Source organism: Chiloscyllium punctatum, chromosome 40 (assembly GCF_047496795.1).
Source record: "Chiloscyllium punctatum isolate Juve2018m chromosome 40, sChiPun1.3, whole genome shotgun sequence".
Lineage (NCBI taxonomy): Eukaryota > Metazoa > Chordata > Chondrichthyes > Orectolobiformes > Hemiscylliidae > Chiloscyllium > Chiloscyllium punctatum.
This window is the reverse complement of record NC_092778.1, coordinates 1,024,794-1,043,810: the sequence shown is the minus strand read 5'-3', so window position 1 is coordinate 1,043,810 and position 19,017 is coordinate 1,024,794. Positions and strand designations below refer to the sequence as shown.

The 19,017-nt window shown below is 40.0% G+C and overlaps 1 protein-coding gene across 3 annotated transcripts in view; it reads right to left on the bottom strand.

The window, feature by feature from the left end:
• The window catches only part of LOC140464275 (probable helicase with zinc finger domain), a 444,481-nt gene that overhangs the window by 417,003 nt on the left and 8,461 nt on the right, over nt 1–19,017 (bottom strand). For 2 of the 3 annotated variants that reach the window (XM_072559139.1, XM_072559141.1), the window contains exon 2: nt 4,055–4,258. In XM_072559139.1, coding sequence (XP_072415240.1) covers nt 4,055–4,243 — 189 coding nt within the window. In that variant the 5' untranslated portion in view covers nt 4,244–4,258. Of the gene's footprint in view, nt 1–4,054; nt 4,259–5,673; nt 5,791–19,017 lie in introns of all 3 variants that reach the window. The other variant, XM_072559140.1, reaches the window with a different exon arrangement.

Genomic DNA, 19,017 nt, shown 5'->3' with positions numbered 1-19,017 from the left:
TTAAAACAAAGGAAAATGAATTTGATTGCATGAATTAAATGACCTTACATGCAATACCTATGCATTAAACATTCAATCTGCACAATTCACATTACAAATTGAACATTTGTTAACAAGCATGCTAGTATCAGGAGTTTTTCTGACAATCATATTCTAACAGCACAATTTCAGTATATATATTTATATTCTATCCTTACAAACAGAAATACTGCAAGGACTAATTTGGCTTCTGCAGCATGTTAATATACTGTAGGGTTGTTCATTTAAGTTTACCAAGGTAAGTTCAAATCACTATGGGTTTTGGGCATTGAGATTCAAATTTGAACCAAATAAAATAAAACATATTTTCACTAAAATGACAAAATCTAATGATTGATTTGAATCTAAACTGTAGCATAGCTTGGTCGTATAGAAGTCGAGTATTGCTGAAGAAAGACATGCTGCTGAAGCTATTCATCTTGAACTGATCAGGGTAAATGCAAAAAACGTCAAATTTCAAACAAACAAAGTCACAACAAATTTACACTCCAGGACAGAGTTCCTCAGTGGCTGGTCAAGGCATTGCAATGGAAAAAGCAGCAGCGAACTCGGGCTCCCAATGTTTCCGGATATTTGAAAAAAAATGTATGTGTTACAACTCAGCACAATAAGTATAATTGCTTCAATTTGAAAAATTCAGAATTTGTCCATTTAGAAATTCATCTTCATTTAGTTATAATTGAAGATAGGGGATGGATGACTGCGGGCAAAAAAACTCTGCCCTCTGTTCAAAAATCAGTTGAGAAGGACTCTGATAGCAAACAAAAACAGACAAAAGCGTAATTTTCGGTTTACCAGCCAACATTCATGTAAGCAAATTTCTGCTGTGTCTAGAAATTACTGATAATTCAATGAGATTTGATGTGTTTAATTCCAGGTGCAGCTCAATAATCAAATTTTACCAATACTGATGATGCAGACGGTGTTCAGCTTCACATATTTTTAGTGTGTTATCTCCTCAATGCTCCTCTATCCTATCTTAAGCCTGCATAAACTTGAGCTTTTGAAGTGAGGACTGCATATTCTAGAGTGAGAGTCAAGAAGTGTGGCACTGGAAAAAGCACAGCAGGTCAAGCAGCATCTGAGGAGCAGTTAAGTCAAGATTTCAAGCATTTGCCCTTCTTCGGGAATGCAGAGGGGGAAGGTGTCTGAGAGATTAATAGGGTGATGGGAGTGGGACTGCGATAGGTGGATGCAGGTAGGTGGTGATGGTGATAGGTTGGTGGGGGTGGAGCAGATAGGCAGGAAGGAAGATGGACAGATAGGTGGTGGCGAGTTGGAGGGTAGGATCTGGGATGAGGTGGGGGGGGTGGGGGAGTGTGGAGAGATTTGGAAACTGGTGAAGTCAGTGTTGATGCTGTGTGGTTGTAGGGTCCTGAGGCAGGATATGAGGTGTTCTTCCTCCAGTCAGCAGGTGGCATTAATTTGATGGTGAAGGAAGCCCCAGCTATGCCTGCCTCTTTGGAGGATAAAAGAGGTAAAAACAAATGACTGCAGATGCTGGAAACCAGATTCTGGATTAGTGGTGCTGGAAGAGCACAGCAGTTCAGGCAGCATCCAAGTAGCTTCGAAATCGACGTTTCGGGCAAAAGCCCATTCCTGATGAAGGGCTTTTGCCCGAAACGTCAATTTCGAAGCTACTTGGATGCTGCCTGAACTGCTGTGCTCTTCCAGCACACTAATCCAGAATCTTTGGAGGATATGTGGAATATCCCTCTTCCATAGCAACACCCATACCAGCCCCCACCTTTTCCTCCCCTACATTGATGAATGTATCAGTGCCACCTTATACTCCCACAAGGAGGCTGAACAGTTCATGAACTTCAACAACTTCCACCCTGACCTCAAGTTCATATGGACCAGCTCGGTCATGACGCTTCCCTTCTTGGATCTCTCCAACTTGGTCTAAGGCAACTCACTCAAAACGTGATCCCTTACTTCCAATTCCTCCACAATCCCATATCTGCTCCCAGGAGGAGCAATTCCAAGCCAAGCCGAGAAATTCCAGTAGTCCTCCTATTTCAAGGACCGCAATTTCCTCTCCCATCTCCTCCACTTCCCACATCTCCACCCTCAAACCCCACCCCCCAACCACATCAAGGATAGAACACAACGGTTTCTCACATTCCACTTGACAAATCTCCAAGTACACCACACTATCCTCTACCATTTTGCCACCTACAGTCAGACCCCATCACCAAAATATATATCTTTCCCTCCCCACCCCTGTGTGTTCCACAGAGACCATTCTTCCATGGCTCCCTCATTTGGTTCATGATCCCCACAAACCCATCCTCCATCTTTCCCTGCTGCAGCACCTCCCCCCCCCCCTCCTCCCCCCACCACCTCTGTTCAAGGCTCAAAAGGATCACTTCAAATCCAGAGATTTTCCTGCACATCCTTTCACCTCATTTACTGCATCCGCTACTCTTGATGTGGTCTCCTCTACATCAGGGAAACTGAGCCAACTCACTGAGCAGTTCAGGGAACATCTCTCGTCTGCATTCATCGACCAGCCCCACCACCCTGTGGCCAACCCCAACTCCAAGGACATTCAAATCCCGGGCCACCTCTACCACCAAATCAAAGTCACCACCGACTGGAGGAAGGACACTTCATCTTCCGCCTCAGGACCTGACAACCACAAGGGAACAACACTGACTTCATCAGTTTCCAAATCTCCCACCTCATCCCAGATCCAACCCTCCAACTCGGCACTGCCCTCTTGACCTGTCCATCTTCCTTCCCACCTATCCACTCCACCCTCCTCACCGATTTATCACAATCGCCTCCTATCTGAATCCACCTATCACCATCCCACCTTCCTTTGCCCCATCCCCAACCCCACCCACCCTGTTTATCTCTCAGCCCATTTACCCCTTCACATTCCTGAAAAGCTAATGCCCAAAATATCAACTCTCCTGCTCCACAGATGCTGCCTGACCTATTGTGTCTTTTCCAGTTTTTTGATTTTTGAAGCTCTTGAATTCCATTTACATTTCATTAACTTTCTGTCTCTCATTTTCATTTTAATGAGTTTCAAAAAAGGAAGAGTGTCTTCTACAGAGGTGGCAAGGTGATGGGATACAGCAAGTTAACTGGTTATACTTTTCCATGACATACTGAATTCAAAATCTGATAGATTTACTTAACAATGAAAATAAATCCTTTTTTAAAACAGTCATTTGATGGGGTTGCTTTCTCAACCTTTTCATGTGATCAAGGTAGCCATCTCCAATAATTTCCAGCAAGTAATTCATCATGATTCAAACTTAAGTGTTAAACTTGGGCTCTTTGAATCCATATATGGGAAATAAATAACACATTTTGGCTCAAATGAGAGCTGCCTTACTCAAAGAAATAGCAGTTTAACCTAAACACAAGAAGCCATTCAAAGGCAGTCTGAATTGTTGCTGTTTCAACTCTTTAATTCCATTTTAGTTGTCAGTCATGTTGACTTCCATGCTGTTTCTGTTCCTTTCAACAGGTTAATCATACTTGCATGGTGGCATTATTCACAATCTCCAAAATATTCCTTGAACTGAGTATTTCTCCAGTGCCCACCACCACTTTCCAAGTTGCCAAGTACCTCATCACAAGTGCATGCCGTTCTTTCCCATGATGCACTGCTATACTTCCATAAAATGTAAATGTGTACTTCAGCTGGGAGCAAATTCTTCACAGTACCCAAGTTATCTGTTTGATTTATTTTACTGTGACATTAAATAATTCTGGTCCAGAAGATGCTTTGTACTTCAGGAGTGGATCAATTTTGTACATGGAACAAGGTCATGCAAATCATGCAACAAGGAGTTCAAAAATCCACTACAGGTTTTTCTTTATATGGACATAGTTTTCTGTCCTTTTGAACCTAAACATACACAACTTGTTTAAAAGAAAATTGAATCACTTATTTTGCTCAAGCCTGTATATAACAAGAAGGGACTCTGAAAAACAAGAATGTTAGTGCTGTGAAACCTTTGAAATAATACAGTGGTTAAAATCAGGTATTTACCAGCCGTATGAGACATAAGATTCTGTACAGTAATTCCTCAAGTCTAACAGCTTCAACTGATGCAGGAGAACCATCAGTACAGCTGGCTACACCAAGCCCTTTCTTCCAGCTATACGCCAGTTTACACTTCTGTTGCCAGGTTTGCTCGTCTGATTGGTCACAAGACTCTTCAAGTCTTCTTTCAGCCATGTTTCAGATGACAACCTGAAATAGATAGTTACAAATTAATTGAAGAAACCTTAGTTCTATTGTTCTGTACTTCACTGAAGCTAAGCCCTCTTTCATGCTCCCACTGCATCCACAGATAACTTTTAAACACTCAAAAGCTCCAAAGCTTTTTCCGTGTGGTTACAGATAACAAAGCCAGCATTCGTTGTTCAACCGTAATTGCCAATACAACAGTTGAAAGTCAACTATATTGCTGAGAATCTGGAATCACATGTAGACTACAGCAGGCAAGGACAACACATTTCATTCTCGAAAAAGGACATCAATGAACCAGTTCAATTTGAACTAAAATCAAGAATGTTTACAGGTTCAACATTAGACTAGTATTTTTTTTAAATCCCAGATTTTTATTGAATTTAAATTCCACCCACTGCCATGGTGGGGTTCAAATCCTTGTCACAAGAACATTAGACTGGAGCTTTGGATTATTGCCCAGTGACATTACAACTATGTCACTGCAAGAAATAGTAGGACATTAATAAAAGCAATCAGAGTCAACATGGTTTTGTGGAAGAGAAATTAGATTTGATAAATTTGATCAAGTTCTTTGAAGATAGAACAAGCAGAAAAAGGGTGACCAATAGATGCAATGTATTTAGACTTCCAGAAGGCAGATAAGGTGCCACCTAAAATGTTATTGCACAACATAGAAGCTCATAAAATTGGGGAAATTAATCAGCATGAATTGAGGATGGATTAACATTAGCCCTTCAGGAATGAGCTGAGAGATAAACAGGGTGGATGGGGTTGGGGATGGGACAAAGGAAGGTGGGATGGTGATAGGTGGATTCAGGTAGGAGGTGGGCAGCACGGTGGCACAGTGGTTAGCACTTCTGCCTCACAGCGCCAGAGACCCAGGTTCAATTCCCGCCTCAGGCGACTGTCTGTGTGGAGTTTGCACATTCTCCCAGTGTCTGTGTGGGTTTCCTCCGGATGCTCTGGTTTCCTCCCACAGTCCAAAAATGTGCAGATTAGGTGAATTTGCCATACTAAATTACCCTTACACCTAACACGACGGGCAAATATAGGGGAATGGGTCTGGGTGGGTGTACTTCAGCAGGTTGGTGTGGACTTGTTGGGCCGAAGGGCCTGTTTCCGCACTGTAAGTAATCTAAATCTAAACACACAGAAAACAGAGTCAAGATTAGTGTGCCTTTTTAAGATTGGAAAGGAGTAAGCAATGGTGTACTCCAAGAATGAGGATCTTAATTATCCATAGTAATGACTTGGAGAGAGAACAGTGTAATATATCAACATTTTCAGATACAAATAGATGTGATGGCACATTGGGATGAGGATATGAAGAATCTGAAAGGAGATAGATAGGTTGAATGGGTGGACAAAAAGTTGGTAGTTGGAAGTTGAATGTAGGAAAGAGTGAGGTCATATACCTGGGTAGGTATTCCTGATGAAGGGCTTTTGCCCGAAACGTCGATTTCGCTGCTCGTTGGATGCTGCCTGAACTGCTGTGCTCTTCCAGCACCACTAATCCAGAATTAAAAGGCAGACTGTTTAAATGGAAAGAATTTTTAAGAAGCACCACAGTGGGATCGGAGTCTCTTTTGCATGACACAAAAAGTTAGCATTCAGGTGCAATAAGTAAGTATAGAAGATATAATATCAAATTTTGGCCGATATTGCTGGCAGTTGAGTTTACAAATTCGGAAATCTTGTTACAAACATACAAAGTGTTGAGGTGGCTGCAGTTGGGGTTTTGTACACTGATTTGGCCTCATGTTTAAGAAAAGTTATGCTGGTATTGGTAGCAATTCCTGGGATGAAGGAATTGACTTATCAAAAACAGGTATACAGCTTAGAATTTAGAGAAATGAGGGATGATCTCATTGAAACTGAAAAGATTCTGTGATGAATTGACAGGGTAGAGGTTGAAAAGATGTTTGCATAAGTGGAAGAGCCTTGAACTAGGAAACATTGTTAATGGACAAGGGGGCATTCATTCAGAGACAAGTGAACATCACTACTCCAAAGAGTTGTGGTCACTAGATCACAAAGTATTTTAAAAGAGCGGATTGGTCAATGTTGAAAATATCAGGGATTGAGGGCTTTGAGGAGCTGACACGAAATAGGAATAGACAGCTGGGGCAGATCAGCCATAATCCTGTTGAATATGGTACAGGGTAGGGATGACAGACTCCTAAGGTCAAATAAGCTACTCTTATTGTGTTTTCAGAATGTGCAGGTTTCCACCATTCGTTATGCATTCCCAGCTTGAGATGGTTATGTTGGTGGGCTGCCTTTGAGTGGTTTGCCACTGAATTGTTGACTTAAATTAATTTCTAGATACACGCAAGCTTGATAATTAAAGTAAATCTGATTCATAAAAAGGATATCAATTGTCTGCTATCAGACCATTAGTTGAATTTCGAATTTTTTTTAAAAAAAACAACTCAGCCATTAAGGCCATGATCCTACACAATGTAATGACCTCCCTCACCTTTAAGGCCCTCCTTAAAAGCTGCCTCTACCGCAAAAACCTGGTCACCTTCCTAATATCATACAATTCAGCATCAAAATGTTCAAAAATGCCCTTGGAATGTTTTATAATGTTAAAGGCACCATGTAAATTAAGTTGTTCTTGCAACTGCAGTGAATACATTGGGCTTTTAAAAAACGAGTCACAGGTACAAATACTTATTATTATCTGCTGTGGTCTACAAAATGATTTTTAAACTGAGATACTTAGGATAGCCAGCACAGAAGTAGACCAGTAAAACCAATCCTTGTGGAATTTATAGACAGAGCTTTCTGCCATTCTTCCCCCAAATAGACTCAGTCAGGGTTACCCTCTAAATCCATATTGTCTCTCAAACATATCTAGCTCTCTTCAATTCATTCACCTCAGCTAATCACAGTAAGGAGTTCCACATTCTCACAACTCTAAATTTAGTGTTTCCTTATTATCATATCAGATAATAACTAAGTCATCAACATTCACAAGACTTCTTTTACCACAGTCGAATATTTTCTCTGGCATTGGTCAAGTTTCTTAAAGTAGTATCCCACTGGCACCAAAACTGCATCTACCCAGTCACTAGCATTACTTGCCATTTTGAAAAGTCTGGAAAAATCAGTGATGGCCAACAGGTCATTTATTAGGATTGCCTTCAGCTTCTCAAAAGGCTGCCTGGCAGTCTGCTGACAATATTACTTTTGCTTGTTTCTTCAACAAATTTGTTAAGGATACAACTAATGTGTGAAAATTTCACCCAAGTTTGTCCAGAATGTCCAAAGTACGTTATTCTTCCTTTTCCGATTCACTTTTAGGCTAAATTTATTACTAAGGCAGACAAGCAGGGGGCTGGAAGAACACAGCAAGCCAGACAACATCAGGAGGTGGAGGAGAAGTCAACATTTCAGGTAGAACCCTTCTTCAGGACACCGAAAAGAAGCGTTGCACCCAAAACATTGACTTCTCCAGCTCCTGGTGTGCCTTGCTTGCTGTGGTCTTCTAGCCTCCTGCTTGTCTAAATTTATTACTAAGCCAGCCAACTACAATTTCTTGAACAGGTTGTATATTTATTTTCAAGTTCTTCCTACATATTATTATACAGTATATTATATAAATAACCTGCACAGTTGCAGATTTCAATTGCAACTAGACTCATAATCCTGTGGGTTGCAGATGGACTTTTCTTTAATCCAAACAGCATCACTTCACTCTTAGTGTAACAAAAGAAATATTTCTTTCACCCTTGAAGCTAAGGGCACTTGCCGGAACTTTTTCAATAGATTTTAGAAAGAAATGAAGCACTAACTTTAATCAATGCAATCATCTAACTACAGAATTAAGTACAAATCAATCTTCATGACAGCAATTACCTTCCTCTAAAACTAGACAGAGTCTGGTTTAGGAATTAATACGATTGGTGAACTCCAGCTGCATTGATGTTAAATCAAGTCATTTTCTAGAATCTACTGAATACTTTTACCAATTGAGTTTGTTTCTCTAGGGTCAAATCAATAAGGTTATTTTTTTTAAACAACTGGTCCTGACTCTCCTATATCCACAACACGTCTAGCTAATTTATTACATCCAGGTGCATCTCCACAGATAACCTTGGACTTCATCAGCAGTCTTAGAAGATCCACCCATCATCCATTCTTTAAATCAAAAAAGTTTCAGTATTTTTATATTAGCTAGACAAAGTTCACTCAGAGAACCACCTACTTCTAGGTTTTGTCTTATCGACTCTCAGACTCCACTACTCTAACCATCTGACACACTTTCTGTTCCTTATCCCCTTCCCTATGATAATACTTTTCAGCACATTTGCTATGTTGTAACCAGTTCTGCTGCCTACAATTAGAAATTGTTATCAAGGAGGTCATTTTACTAACCCTTCCAAATCCTTTGCATGGACCATTGCCTCATTGAAGAGGTGCCATCAAACTCAAAACAAAAGGTTCCTCATGTTTGCTGATGATACCTAGCTCATCCTCTCCAATACTTGCCCCATAACTACACATGATCTGACTTTATTCATTGATCTATTGTGTGGCATTATGTTGAAGGCATTTTGAAAATTTGATGTTTACCTCTACTACATTACTCTCATCTAGTTTCTGTTAGAAATTCCAGAATTCAAGACGACCAATCAAGCAAGACTTCGCCTTCTGAAATCTACACCAACTAGTTCTGCCAAGTCTTAGATTTCTCAATGTTTTTCTATTTTCTCTTTTGAGGAATTCCATTATTTTTACTAATATCAAAAGTTAAGATACAGATATGTTGCTCTTCGAACATCCTTTTGCAAACACTGGGAACAGACAGTCCTCTGACACTTTCTTTCAAATGAAATACTAATGTAATAGATTCCATAAAACTATTCCTTAAATGAATAGTGCAATTCATCCAGATCTATATTTTATGCTGAGGTTTTAGCTTAAATAACCAAAATGTAGGAATATCATTTCTAATATCGTTAACTTAATCCATCTTGCTGGTAAGTACCAAAATATTTTCATCCAAGTATTTTATTACTTTAAAATTGCTTGATAATTTACTAGTTCTGAGTTAGCTTCTTTCCAAATTGCATTTCTCCATGTTTTGTTCGCCACATACTGTAAACCCATTTCCTGAGCCTCAACTCCCCTCCCCATATTTTTATCCACAAACAATATTTCATTATTTGTCTGTCCAATAAATCTTGCTTGGATTATTGAAGTACTTTTCAAATTTTTCACATCAATTTTCCACAACATTATTTGCAATGGAATTAGAGTATAAACAATTGCCTTAGTGAGATTTAAACTTTAATTCTATGAATGATTAAATCAAGCCTCTGAATAGCAAGCTCAGTAATATAACCAATTTGTTACCCTACCTATTCTTCTCATCACAACACCATGTTTAAAACACATCTTAACAGACACAGTTTTCTACTTATCATCCTTTGATTGGAACGCAGAATTTTTCACCCAACTCCTCGTGCAGACACTGATAACATTTTAATCCATCTGCGTTACTTAGCCATGAATAAATTTACCTCCTTTCCTACCCTACTAGTTTTAACCCCTGCTGCATTTTCCTCTATGTGAGCATTTCATGCTTCACACTACTTCATTTGGACAGTTGAGAAACAGACATTTAGTGTAAGTACTTGTTGAAAGAGTACAAGACAAATAGTTTATTAATAGCTCGTACATAATTAACATTATTGCTCAGAGACCAGAGATTAACAGCTGACACAACGAAAGGTCTATAGTAGTTGGTGCGATTGCTGACTCAGATGAAATGGAGTTAAATTGTTAGAGCCAGGCACATTAGACAGCTTAATTCTACATGCAGTACATTCCATAACTAGACTTGATGATTCTTTCCGTTCTGAGCTAGAAGCAATTGATTATTTTCTATCACTGAGAAGAGTTCAAACAAAATTGAACACATTAATCTGATTCAACAAAGGACCCCACATGATACAACATAGCTTTTAACCTTCAATTTCCATATTGAAATTAACTTTATCTTACAATATTTTAAAATGCAAAACAATTCTGTTGATGAAATAGTAAAGACAAGAATGCTTAGGACAAAGTGTGCAACTATATCAAGTCATTGAGGATGCTGCATCCTCAATCTACTGTACAAGGTTTGCATTCCAAATCATAGTTAAGAAGGAGAGGCCTTCTGGGATGTAGACCAAAAAACAAGATAGAGGAAGAATCAAATTAGCAGGTTCATTTTCATATGTAGAAAAATAAAAATCAGCAAGTTGCAATCTGCCCATGAACTGACGTACATCCTATCCAGAAATGATTAATAAAACTTAAATAATAGGAGAATACAATGACAATAAACTGGGGCAGCACTCAAGTGTTAAAATGTCCAATTAGCCTGCTAAATATTCATAATTGTGACAAAAAGAAATACCAAGCAAAAAAAAAGTCTTGCTTCCCACTGCAATGAGGTGTCATTAAGAAATATCGAGAGAAACTTACACTAGATGTAAAAACCACAACTTTGTTAAAATATGCAGAACATATACAATAACTCAAGATTAGTTTGAGTTAAACTCAAATAACAATAAGAAAAACACAGAACTTAAATCTTGTGTTTCTAGAATTGGGAGGGAGTGGAGAAAGGACATAATACATCCATGCAGATCCAAATCTAATTTTAGAAAGCAAATTATTCCTTGGGCTAATTGATTCTTACTACACAATTCTCTTTGAATGAAAATGACAAAATGTAGTCCATTCATGGAAATATAATGCAAAAGATGCATTTTATGAATCTAAATTGATCAAGGCATCTGGAAAATAGACAACTGAAGTAGAAATCTCCCATTTCATTGCTGCATTTCTTTTAAAGGACAAACACTAATCTTCAACAGCTGGAAAAAATTATTTCTTTCAAATTTGGTGGAAATAAGTGGTTCCTTTAAAAGAGGTGTCGAAAGGTCACATTGAACATTGAAAATTTCTTTAAAAAGCTCGTTCTAAAAATCACACTACACTGAAATTTACTTGCTTTGCTGTAAACTCCTTCTGGGAGGGTTTTGAATACCATGTGTCTTGCTTTATCTGGTCTTCAGCTAGCTGTCCAGAAATCTGCCTGGAAGGGTTTCATCATTTATATAAATGATTTGGATGACAGCATAAGAGGTATAGTTTGCAGATGACACCAAAATTGGAGGTGTAGTGGACAGCGAAGAAGGTTACCTCAGATTACAACAGGATCTTGATCAGATGGGCTGAGGAGTAGCAGATGGAGTTTAATTTAGATAAATGAGAGGTGCTGCACTTTGGGAAAGCAAACCTTAGCAGGACTTATACACTTAATGGTAAGGTCCTGGGGAGTGTTGCTGAACAAAGAGACCTTGGAGTGCAGGATCATAGCTCCTTGAAAGTGGAGTCACAGGTAGATAGGATAGTGAAGAAGGTGTTTGGTATGCTTTCCTTTATTGGTCAGAGTATCAAGTATAGGAGTTGAGAGATCATTATGCAGCTGTACAGGACATTGGTTAGGCCACTGTTGGAATATTGCGTGCAGTTCTGGTCTCCTTCCTATTGGAAAGAGGATTCAGAAAAGATTTACAAGGATGTTGCCAGAGTTGGAGGATTTGAGCTATAGGGAGAGGTTGAATAGGCTAGGGCTGTTTTCCCTGGAGCGTCAGAGGCTGAGGGGTTTATAAAATCATGAGGGGCATGGATAGGATAAATAGACAAAGTCTTTTCCCTGGGGTGGGGGGAGTCCAGAAGTAGAGGGCATAGGTTTAGGGTGAGAGGGGAAAGATATAAAAGAGACCTATGGGGCAACTTTTTCACACAGAGGGTGGTACATGTATGGAATGAGCTGCCAAAGGAAGTGGTGGAGGCTAGTACAATTTCAACATTTAATAGGTATCTAGATGGGAATATGAATAGGAAGGGTTTGGAGAGATATGGGCCAGGTGTTGGCAGGCGGGACGAGATTGGGTTGGGATATTTGGTCAGCATGGACGTGCTGGACCAAAAGGGTCTGTTTCACTTTTGTACATCTCTATGACTTTATGGCTGCCCGGTTAATCTCTACTATACTTTAAAAATAATCCTTTGTGAAATTCAGGGGAAACTTTGTTGTTCTTTTCAAAGAGCGATTGGATGAATATGAAGTCCATATTATTCTATTACCCCAAGATGTGCTCACCAAAACTCCAGAGACAACTTTGCGGGATTACTGACTTGTCCATGCGACAAACATCAATACACAATTGATTAGCCAACTCAGTGGCTAAACTGCCAGCTTTTCTCTTCAGAAATCAAATCTGTTCTCTCTTTTTCTGAAAAGTCTGTACTTTGAGTATAAGCATTTATAATTCTGTATTACTGACTAAGTAAGTTAAACAAAAAGCACAGATCAGGCAGTATCTGAGCAGAAGAATTGACATTTCAGGCACAAGCCCTTCATCATTTCAGATTGTTGAATCACCTGCTCCTCAGATGCTGCCTGACCTGCTGCTTTTCCAGTATTACACAAGTCTGATCTCCAGCATCTGCAGTTCTCACTTTTGCCTAAGTTAGTTAAGTGATTATTTCATCAACTTGTTAAGAACCTAATAGGGTGAAATCTTACAGGGATACGAACAATCCAAACATTGGCTAAACATTCAGAAGAAACGCATGAGAAGTTAGTAAGCTATTTCTCAATGTTGGAAGCAACTTGTGGCATTTTCTTAGGGGCTAAACGGTTGAGGAAAGATTCTCACCAGGAAGTAGTAACTTGCCAATTAAGAGGAATGCTGTTTGTTGACAGTTTAATTAACAATAAATCTTGCGTCATTGGCATGCAGGCTCAATCACCTGTTATGAGGACCAGACTTGATGTGCCTTTGAACACAATGGGGCTTCACAGAGCTAAAACCTCACCGTGCTGCTATACTGACATGCGGTTTAGCACAAGTTGCTTGTCATTCGTGACAGTGCAGGGGATGAGTATGTTGTTTCGCGGCACAATGATTGGTGAATCTCACACATACAGCATGAGCCAGTTGTGTGGCAAATACACTACAAGCATTTTCATATAAATGGCCAAGTCTCAAAAGTATATAGGGTGGTAGCCCTATGTCAAGTCAAAGGGTCTGCAATCACTCAGGGAAGGCATAGTTTTATATTTGCGTCTATTACTGTGTCTATTTTTGCTTGTGCACAGTTTTGAGCACTGCAAATTTTGAGCACTTCATCTTTGGAAGTGTTCAAATGTTTACCTGTCTATGATACCCTTCACTGGACAATGATAACGTGCTGGCTTATGGTGAGCATTTGGGGTAGAGTAGCAGTGATTTTGGGAAGATGGAAGGCTAAGATGTGACGAAGGACACATAAGTTGTGTGGCCTGGTGGACAGGCAGCAACTGGGGAAAGAAGTTGGACCTGCGTATGCCAAGAAGTGAGAGCCAGCTATGCAGCAGTATTTTGTGTCTGCTGTGTCATTACTTTGATGGTGAAGGGAAACTACGATGCTAATGCTTGGCCAGGCATTTGGCTGAATCGCCAGGGATACTAGGGTATTCCAGGATGTCTGGTGAATGTCAAGTTCTTCCAGCTATGATGAGATGGTAGAAGCAGACTAGTATCAGACAAGACAGGAACCATAGGGACATGGTGGCTACTTAATAAGAAGGGTTTGGGACTAAATGGCAAGAAATCACACGAGGCCTCATGGAGAGAAACCCTCTGTGAAACTCAATTAAGTTGACAGCTAGCCAAAATATCCTAAGGTTAAGTCCATAATTTTAAAAAGCAGTTTTATTTATTTAAAACTGGACATAGATGAGCTATTAATTGGTCTTCTCAGTAACTGAAAAAAAGCTATCTTCATTTTATGTTGTGACCATGGAATACAAGGAGGAGAAAAATTGCACCTCTCTAGCCTCGGCCATAAACTTAACTGAAAATCATGATAATTTGGACCAGTTTATTTTTTCAGTCACCAAATGTAGTTTCTGAGGAGTGATTTTAAGTTGCATTGGCTTGTCTCTCTACCACCCACCCCCCAAGCTGGCAGTCTACAGATACCTTCGCTCAATCCTGACAGAAGAATGCGCACATCAGTTAATCAAACATTTCAATATAGCAACTGTTTAGAACTTAGGACAAACACTAATTGTACTTCGTGATAAGATTTGTTAAATTCAAGTGGAACTTGTTTTCCAGCACTTGGGTAAGACAGGAAAGAATAACTGGACCCAATATTCTGAGATGCAGGCATCTATTAAGCAAGTACAAAATCAAATTTACAACTACAAATAAAGAAAACGTATTTCACAAGTTCAGCAACAGGTTTGCCACTTTTTAAGCCAGTTTATTCCGATGCAAGATCTTCAAATTAAGTTCCCCTTGTTGCTATGCTATCCTAGATGTGACCGAGGACAGACTGCGCACCAGGAAGGTTCCAAAAGTAAACAGAAGGCAAAACAAATTCAAACTAACCTCCAGGCAGGGGTTACAATTTTTTCCAGCATTGACCTGCTTAAAAGATACACATGAGCTTGAAATTTCACAAACCACTCACTATTTGCTATGAGCATAGATCAGGCAGCAGTGTGGACTATGCCTGGAACGGGAACTCCAGGTTGAGATGCTGGCAGAGGTGCCAGGGACTCCTGGTTATCAGCAAGGTGGTGGTAGCAGCAGGGGGGGTCCAGCACAGGATCTGGCATTAGCAGCCCGGTGAGGTGGGCACAGCTAAGAGGTGGGAGGTCAAGAGTGACAACACAGATGTTGGTGGGTCTGGCGTAGGTGGCATCACACGTCATTGGTGAGCTAGCTCAAGTTTCAGGACTCAGCAGAAGTGGTGGAATGAAGATGGACTTTCTTTCAGCTGTACTTTTTATTGTTTATCATCTTAAAATATTCAAAATGGTGCCAGATTGTGGCAACAGTTGAAGTTCTTCACTGTATTTTTATCACTATTCATTGTTGAATAAAAGTGACAATAAATCAGATGAATGAATGAATGAGGTAAAAACAATGACTGCAGATGCTGGAAACCAGATTCTGGATTAGTGGTGCTGGAAGAGGACAGCAGTTCAAGCAGCATCCAAGGAGCAGCAAAATCGATGTTTCAGGCAAAAGCGCTGAAGCGCTGAATGAATGAGTGACTGATTATCGCATTTATAATGGATTGTGTTGAAATGGCCCAGAAAGCAATATATTCAAATTCACAATTTAAAAACAAAAGTTATAGGAAAAGTTATTTTCTTCTATTAAAGAAAAGGGATACTTGGAATAAAAAACGCCCTCTCTGCAGGTCACAGATTCAAACATGTACTTGTAAACGTAGGCCCAACATTAAATTTTTTCCTAATCAGGGGAAGCATGACAGATCCTTCATCTTTGCATCACTCTCTCCCTTGACCAAAAAAAAGGAAAATGACTGACCTTTCTATTCTCTGGCTATAACACTGGACATTGGTTCCCTTGCGAGACTGCAATATTAATTTCTTTTCCTCAAGCACTGTTCCCTCCTGACTAATAAAACATCAAGACCATATAAGACTGATCATCCCAATATTAAGATGAGATATACTTCTAGGAAAGGAAATGGTTCAGAGACTCTCCATATTTGAGGGATCCTGTGACAATACTGTGGCTTTAAGAGGTGTGCTGTATCTTGGTTTCTTTGAGAGAGAGATTGGGAGACAGGTGCTGAGCAAATATGAGAAAAAAACAATTTTTTTTTAAGAAAATGTTGAAACAACAGAAACATACTGAATGGGTGTGGTCAAGCTCAAACCCACAGAACCAGGGATTTTAGGTTTAGCTTTCATCAGTTGCTGTTGGAGTCTTGGAGAGATGAAAACTATTTTTTGTCCCTCTATTAGTTACAGCCAAAAGCTAAGGGTTGTCTGCATGCTACAAGAGTCACACATGAGATAATCTGTTTTCTGAATTTGCCTTTTTCCAAGCATGCATTTATGGGATGTTGCTATATTGGAACAGTTACTTGCTAATAGTGACGGTGTCTATCAGGTTTTCCAACATAGTCGTTCTAATTCTTTCTTTCGTTATTTTTACACTATAGTTAAAATACAAAATGTGTATCACTTGGACCAGTCAAATTGCATGTGGAACGCAACACCTTAAATTTACCTTTAAAATAAGAAAAGGTTGGGGTCTAGACAATCTTGTGAATATTGTGAGTGGTTTTTGTCTGGTCCATAACAATCCTCAGAAATCATTGACAAGATTATAGCTCAAATTGATAAATGATTTGGATTTGAAAGCTGTCAACAATGTGCCAAAGAGACAAAATTGGAATGTTTCATTAACTGTAAACAGCAAGTATCTAGAGAAGGTTATAAACAAGTTAGATTTCTGATAAAATCAAGCGGAGAGAATTGTGTGGCTATATATTTAGGAAGTTAAAATTTAAACATATGGACGATAGAGAGCAAGACATTATATAAAAAAGACAAAGCATACACACAATTTTACTGAAAATGTCATAAATCATCCAGAATTAAGGAGTCACAAAAAAAAACAAAAGATTTACAGATGTAATGATGATGATAGTGCTAGCATTCACTGCCATTACTCCACAAAAACTGACAGCAGGTTCCGGTGTTCACACATAGGTTGATAATGTGGAAATTCAGAAACTGCTTTTAGGTGATTCAATGCTTCTCCACTGGGTATGCAGTTGATTCTATTAATGAAAATAAACTGCATTGATAAGAACTTTGCTCATGTTCTATTAATTCTGCTGTAAAAATCCCTGGACAAATGACATTAACTGGCAGTATCCAAGGAGCAGGAAGATCGACATTTCGGGCAAAAGCCCTTCATCAAGATTCCTGCTCCTCGGATGATGCCTGATCTGCTGTGCTTTTCTCGCACCACTCTAATTTTGACTCTGATCTCCAGCCCTCACTTTCACCTAAATGACATTAACTGTTAAATGACGCAGCAGCTGTATCAGTACCATATGTAGCTTTGTATTATGTTGTTACTTGGGAACTTCAAGTGAAGGAAAAATAGTTTTCACTTTCCAATTCTGTGAAGTTGACTTGGTTGACAGTTTTTCCAAGAAACAATGTGACTTAGCTTTCTAGAAGTGTTAATTGCTAAATTTTTACAAATCTGAGTTTCATGATTCAGAAAAAGATGATCGGGGCCACTAATGGGCTCATTTCAAGAGTTCTCAGCCGAACAAAAGAGCAGGTTTTTTAAAAAAAAAGTTCAAGTTTCAGACTGTAGTGCAAGCAGCCTGAATGTGCACCGGGGGAGGAAAAGAAAGAAGGAGCAATAGTGATAGAGAATTCATTAGTTAGGGAAACAAACAGGTATTTCTGGGGCTGTCAATAAACTCAAGATGATATATTGCCTCCCTGGTGCCAGAGTCAAGAGTGTCAGCTAAAGGACATTGTTATGGGGAAGGGAAGCCAGAGTCATAGTTCACGTTGGTACCAATGACTTGGACAGAACAGGGAATATGGTCCGGCAATCAGAATTTAGGGAGTTAAGCAGAAGATGAGCAAGCACAACCAAATGCAGTAATCTCCAGATTACTCCCAGTGCCACATGCAATTAAAAGTACAGACATAGGATGATTAGGCAGATGAATCAGTGGACAGAAAGGAGGCCTTTAGATTCAAGAGATAGGCTCTGGGGAAGCTGCTATCTGTAAAGGTGGATGGCTTGCACCTGAGCAGAATTGGGACTGAGTTCCTTGCAGGGCATTTTGCTAGTGCTGTTGGGAGGACTTTAAACTAACTTAGCCAAGGTTCAGGAACCAAGAGGGAATAGTAGTGGAGAATGACATGGTTTACAAAGTACTTGTGAGTACAGCAGGCAACAACAATGAGAATTAGGTGCGAGACAAAAAACCTGCAGATATTGGAATCCAAGGTAGACAAGCAAGAGGCTGGAAGAACACAGCAAGCCAGGCAGCATCAGGAGGTGGAGAACTCAACATTTTGGTTGCAACACTTCATGACTAAGGGTGGCGAGATAGGGATAGGCGAACACAGGTAGATGGTACGACCTGGTTGGTCGATGGGACCAATGAATCCAGTGGGTAGCTGGAAGGAAGGGTTGATCAGACAAATGGAAGGGAGGGGAGGAGCTGGGAAGGGAGTCAGGGGATGGGAAGGGAGGTTATTTGAAATTGAAAAACTAAATGTTGAGTCCTCGGGGCTGTAGGCTGCCCAGGCAGAAAATGAGGTGTTGTCCCTCCAATTTGTAGTCTGATTCACTGTGGCAATGGAGACAGCCAAGGGTGGTCATGTCGGAAAGGGAGTCGGAAGGGAAATTAAAATGGGCAGTGACTGGGAGGTCAGGTCGACCCATGTGGGCCCAGCTAAAATTTTTGGTGAAATGTACACTGAATTTACATTTGGTCTCCCCGATATAGGGAAGACCACATCAGGAGCACTGGATACAGTAAAGTAGGTTGGAGGAGAGGCAGGTGAACCTCTGTCTCACCTGGAAGGACTGTTTGGGGCCCTGGATGGAGGTGGGAGTGGGGGGTTGGGGGGATGGGGGGGTGCGCCAAGAGGTTTTGCTTTTTTTTTAAGGTTCCAGGGTAAGATACCTGCAGGTTCAGAGGGGGCGTGAACCAAGACATAGGGAAAGCTCTTTGCAGAAGGCACAGAGGGACGGGGAATGATGTTCTTGGTGGTGGGGTCGAATTGGAATCGGTCATGTTGAAGGATGATATATTGGATGTGGACACTGGTGGGGTGGTGGATGAGAACAAGGGGGGTCCTGTCTTTATTGCATTGGGAGAATGCA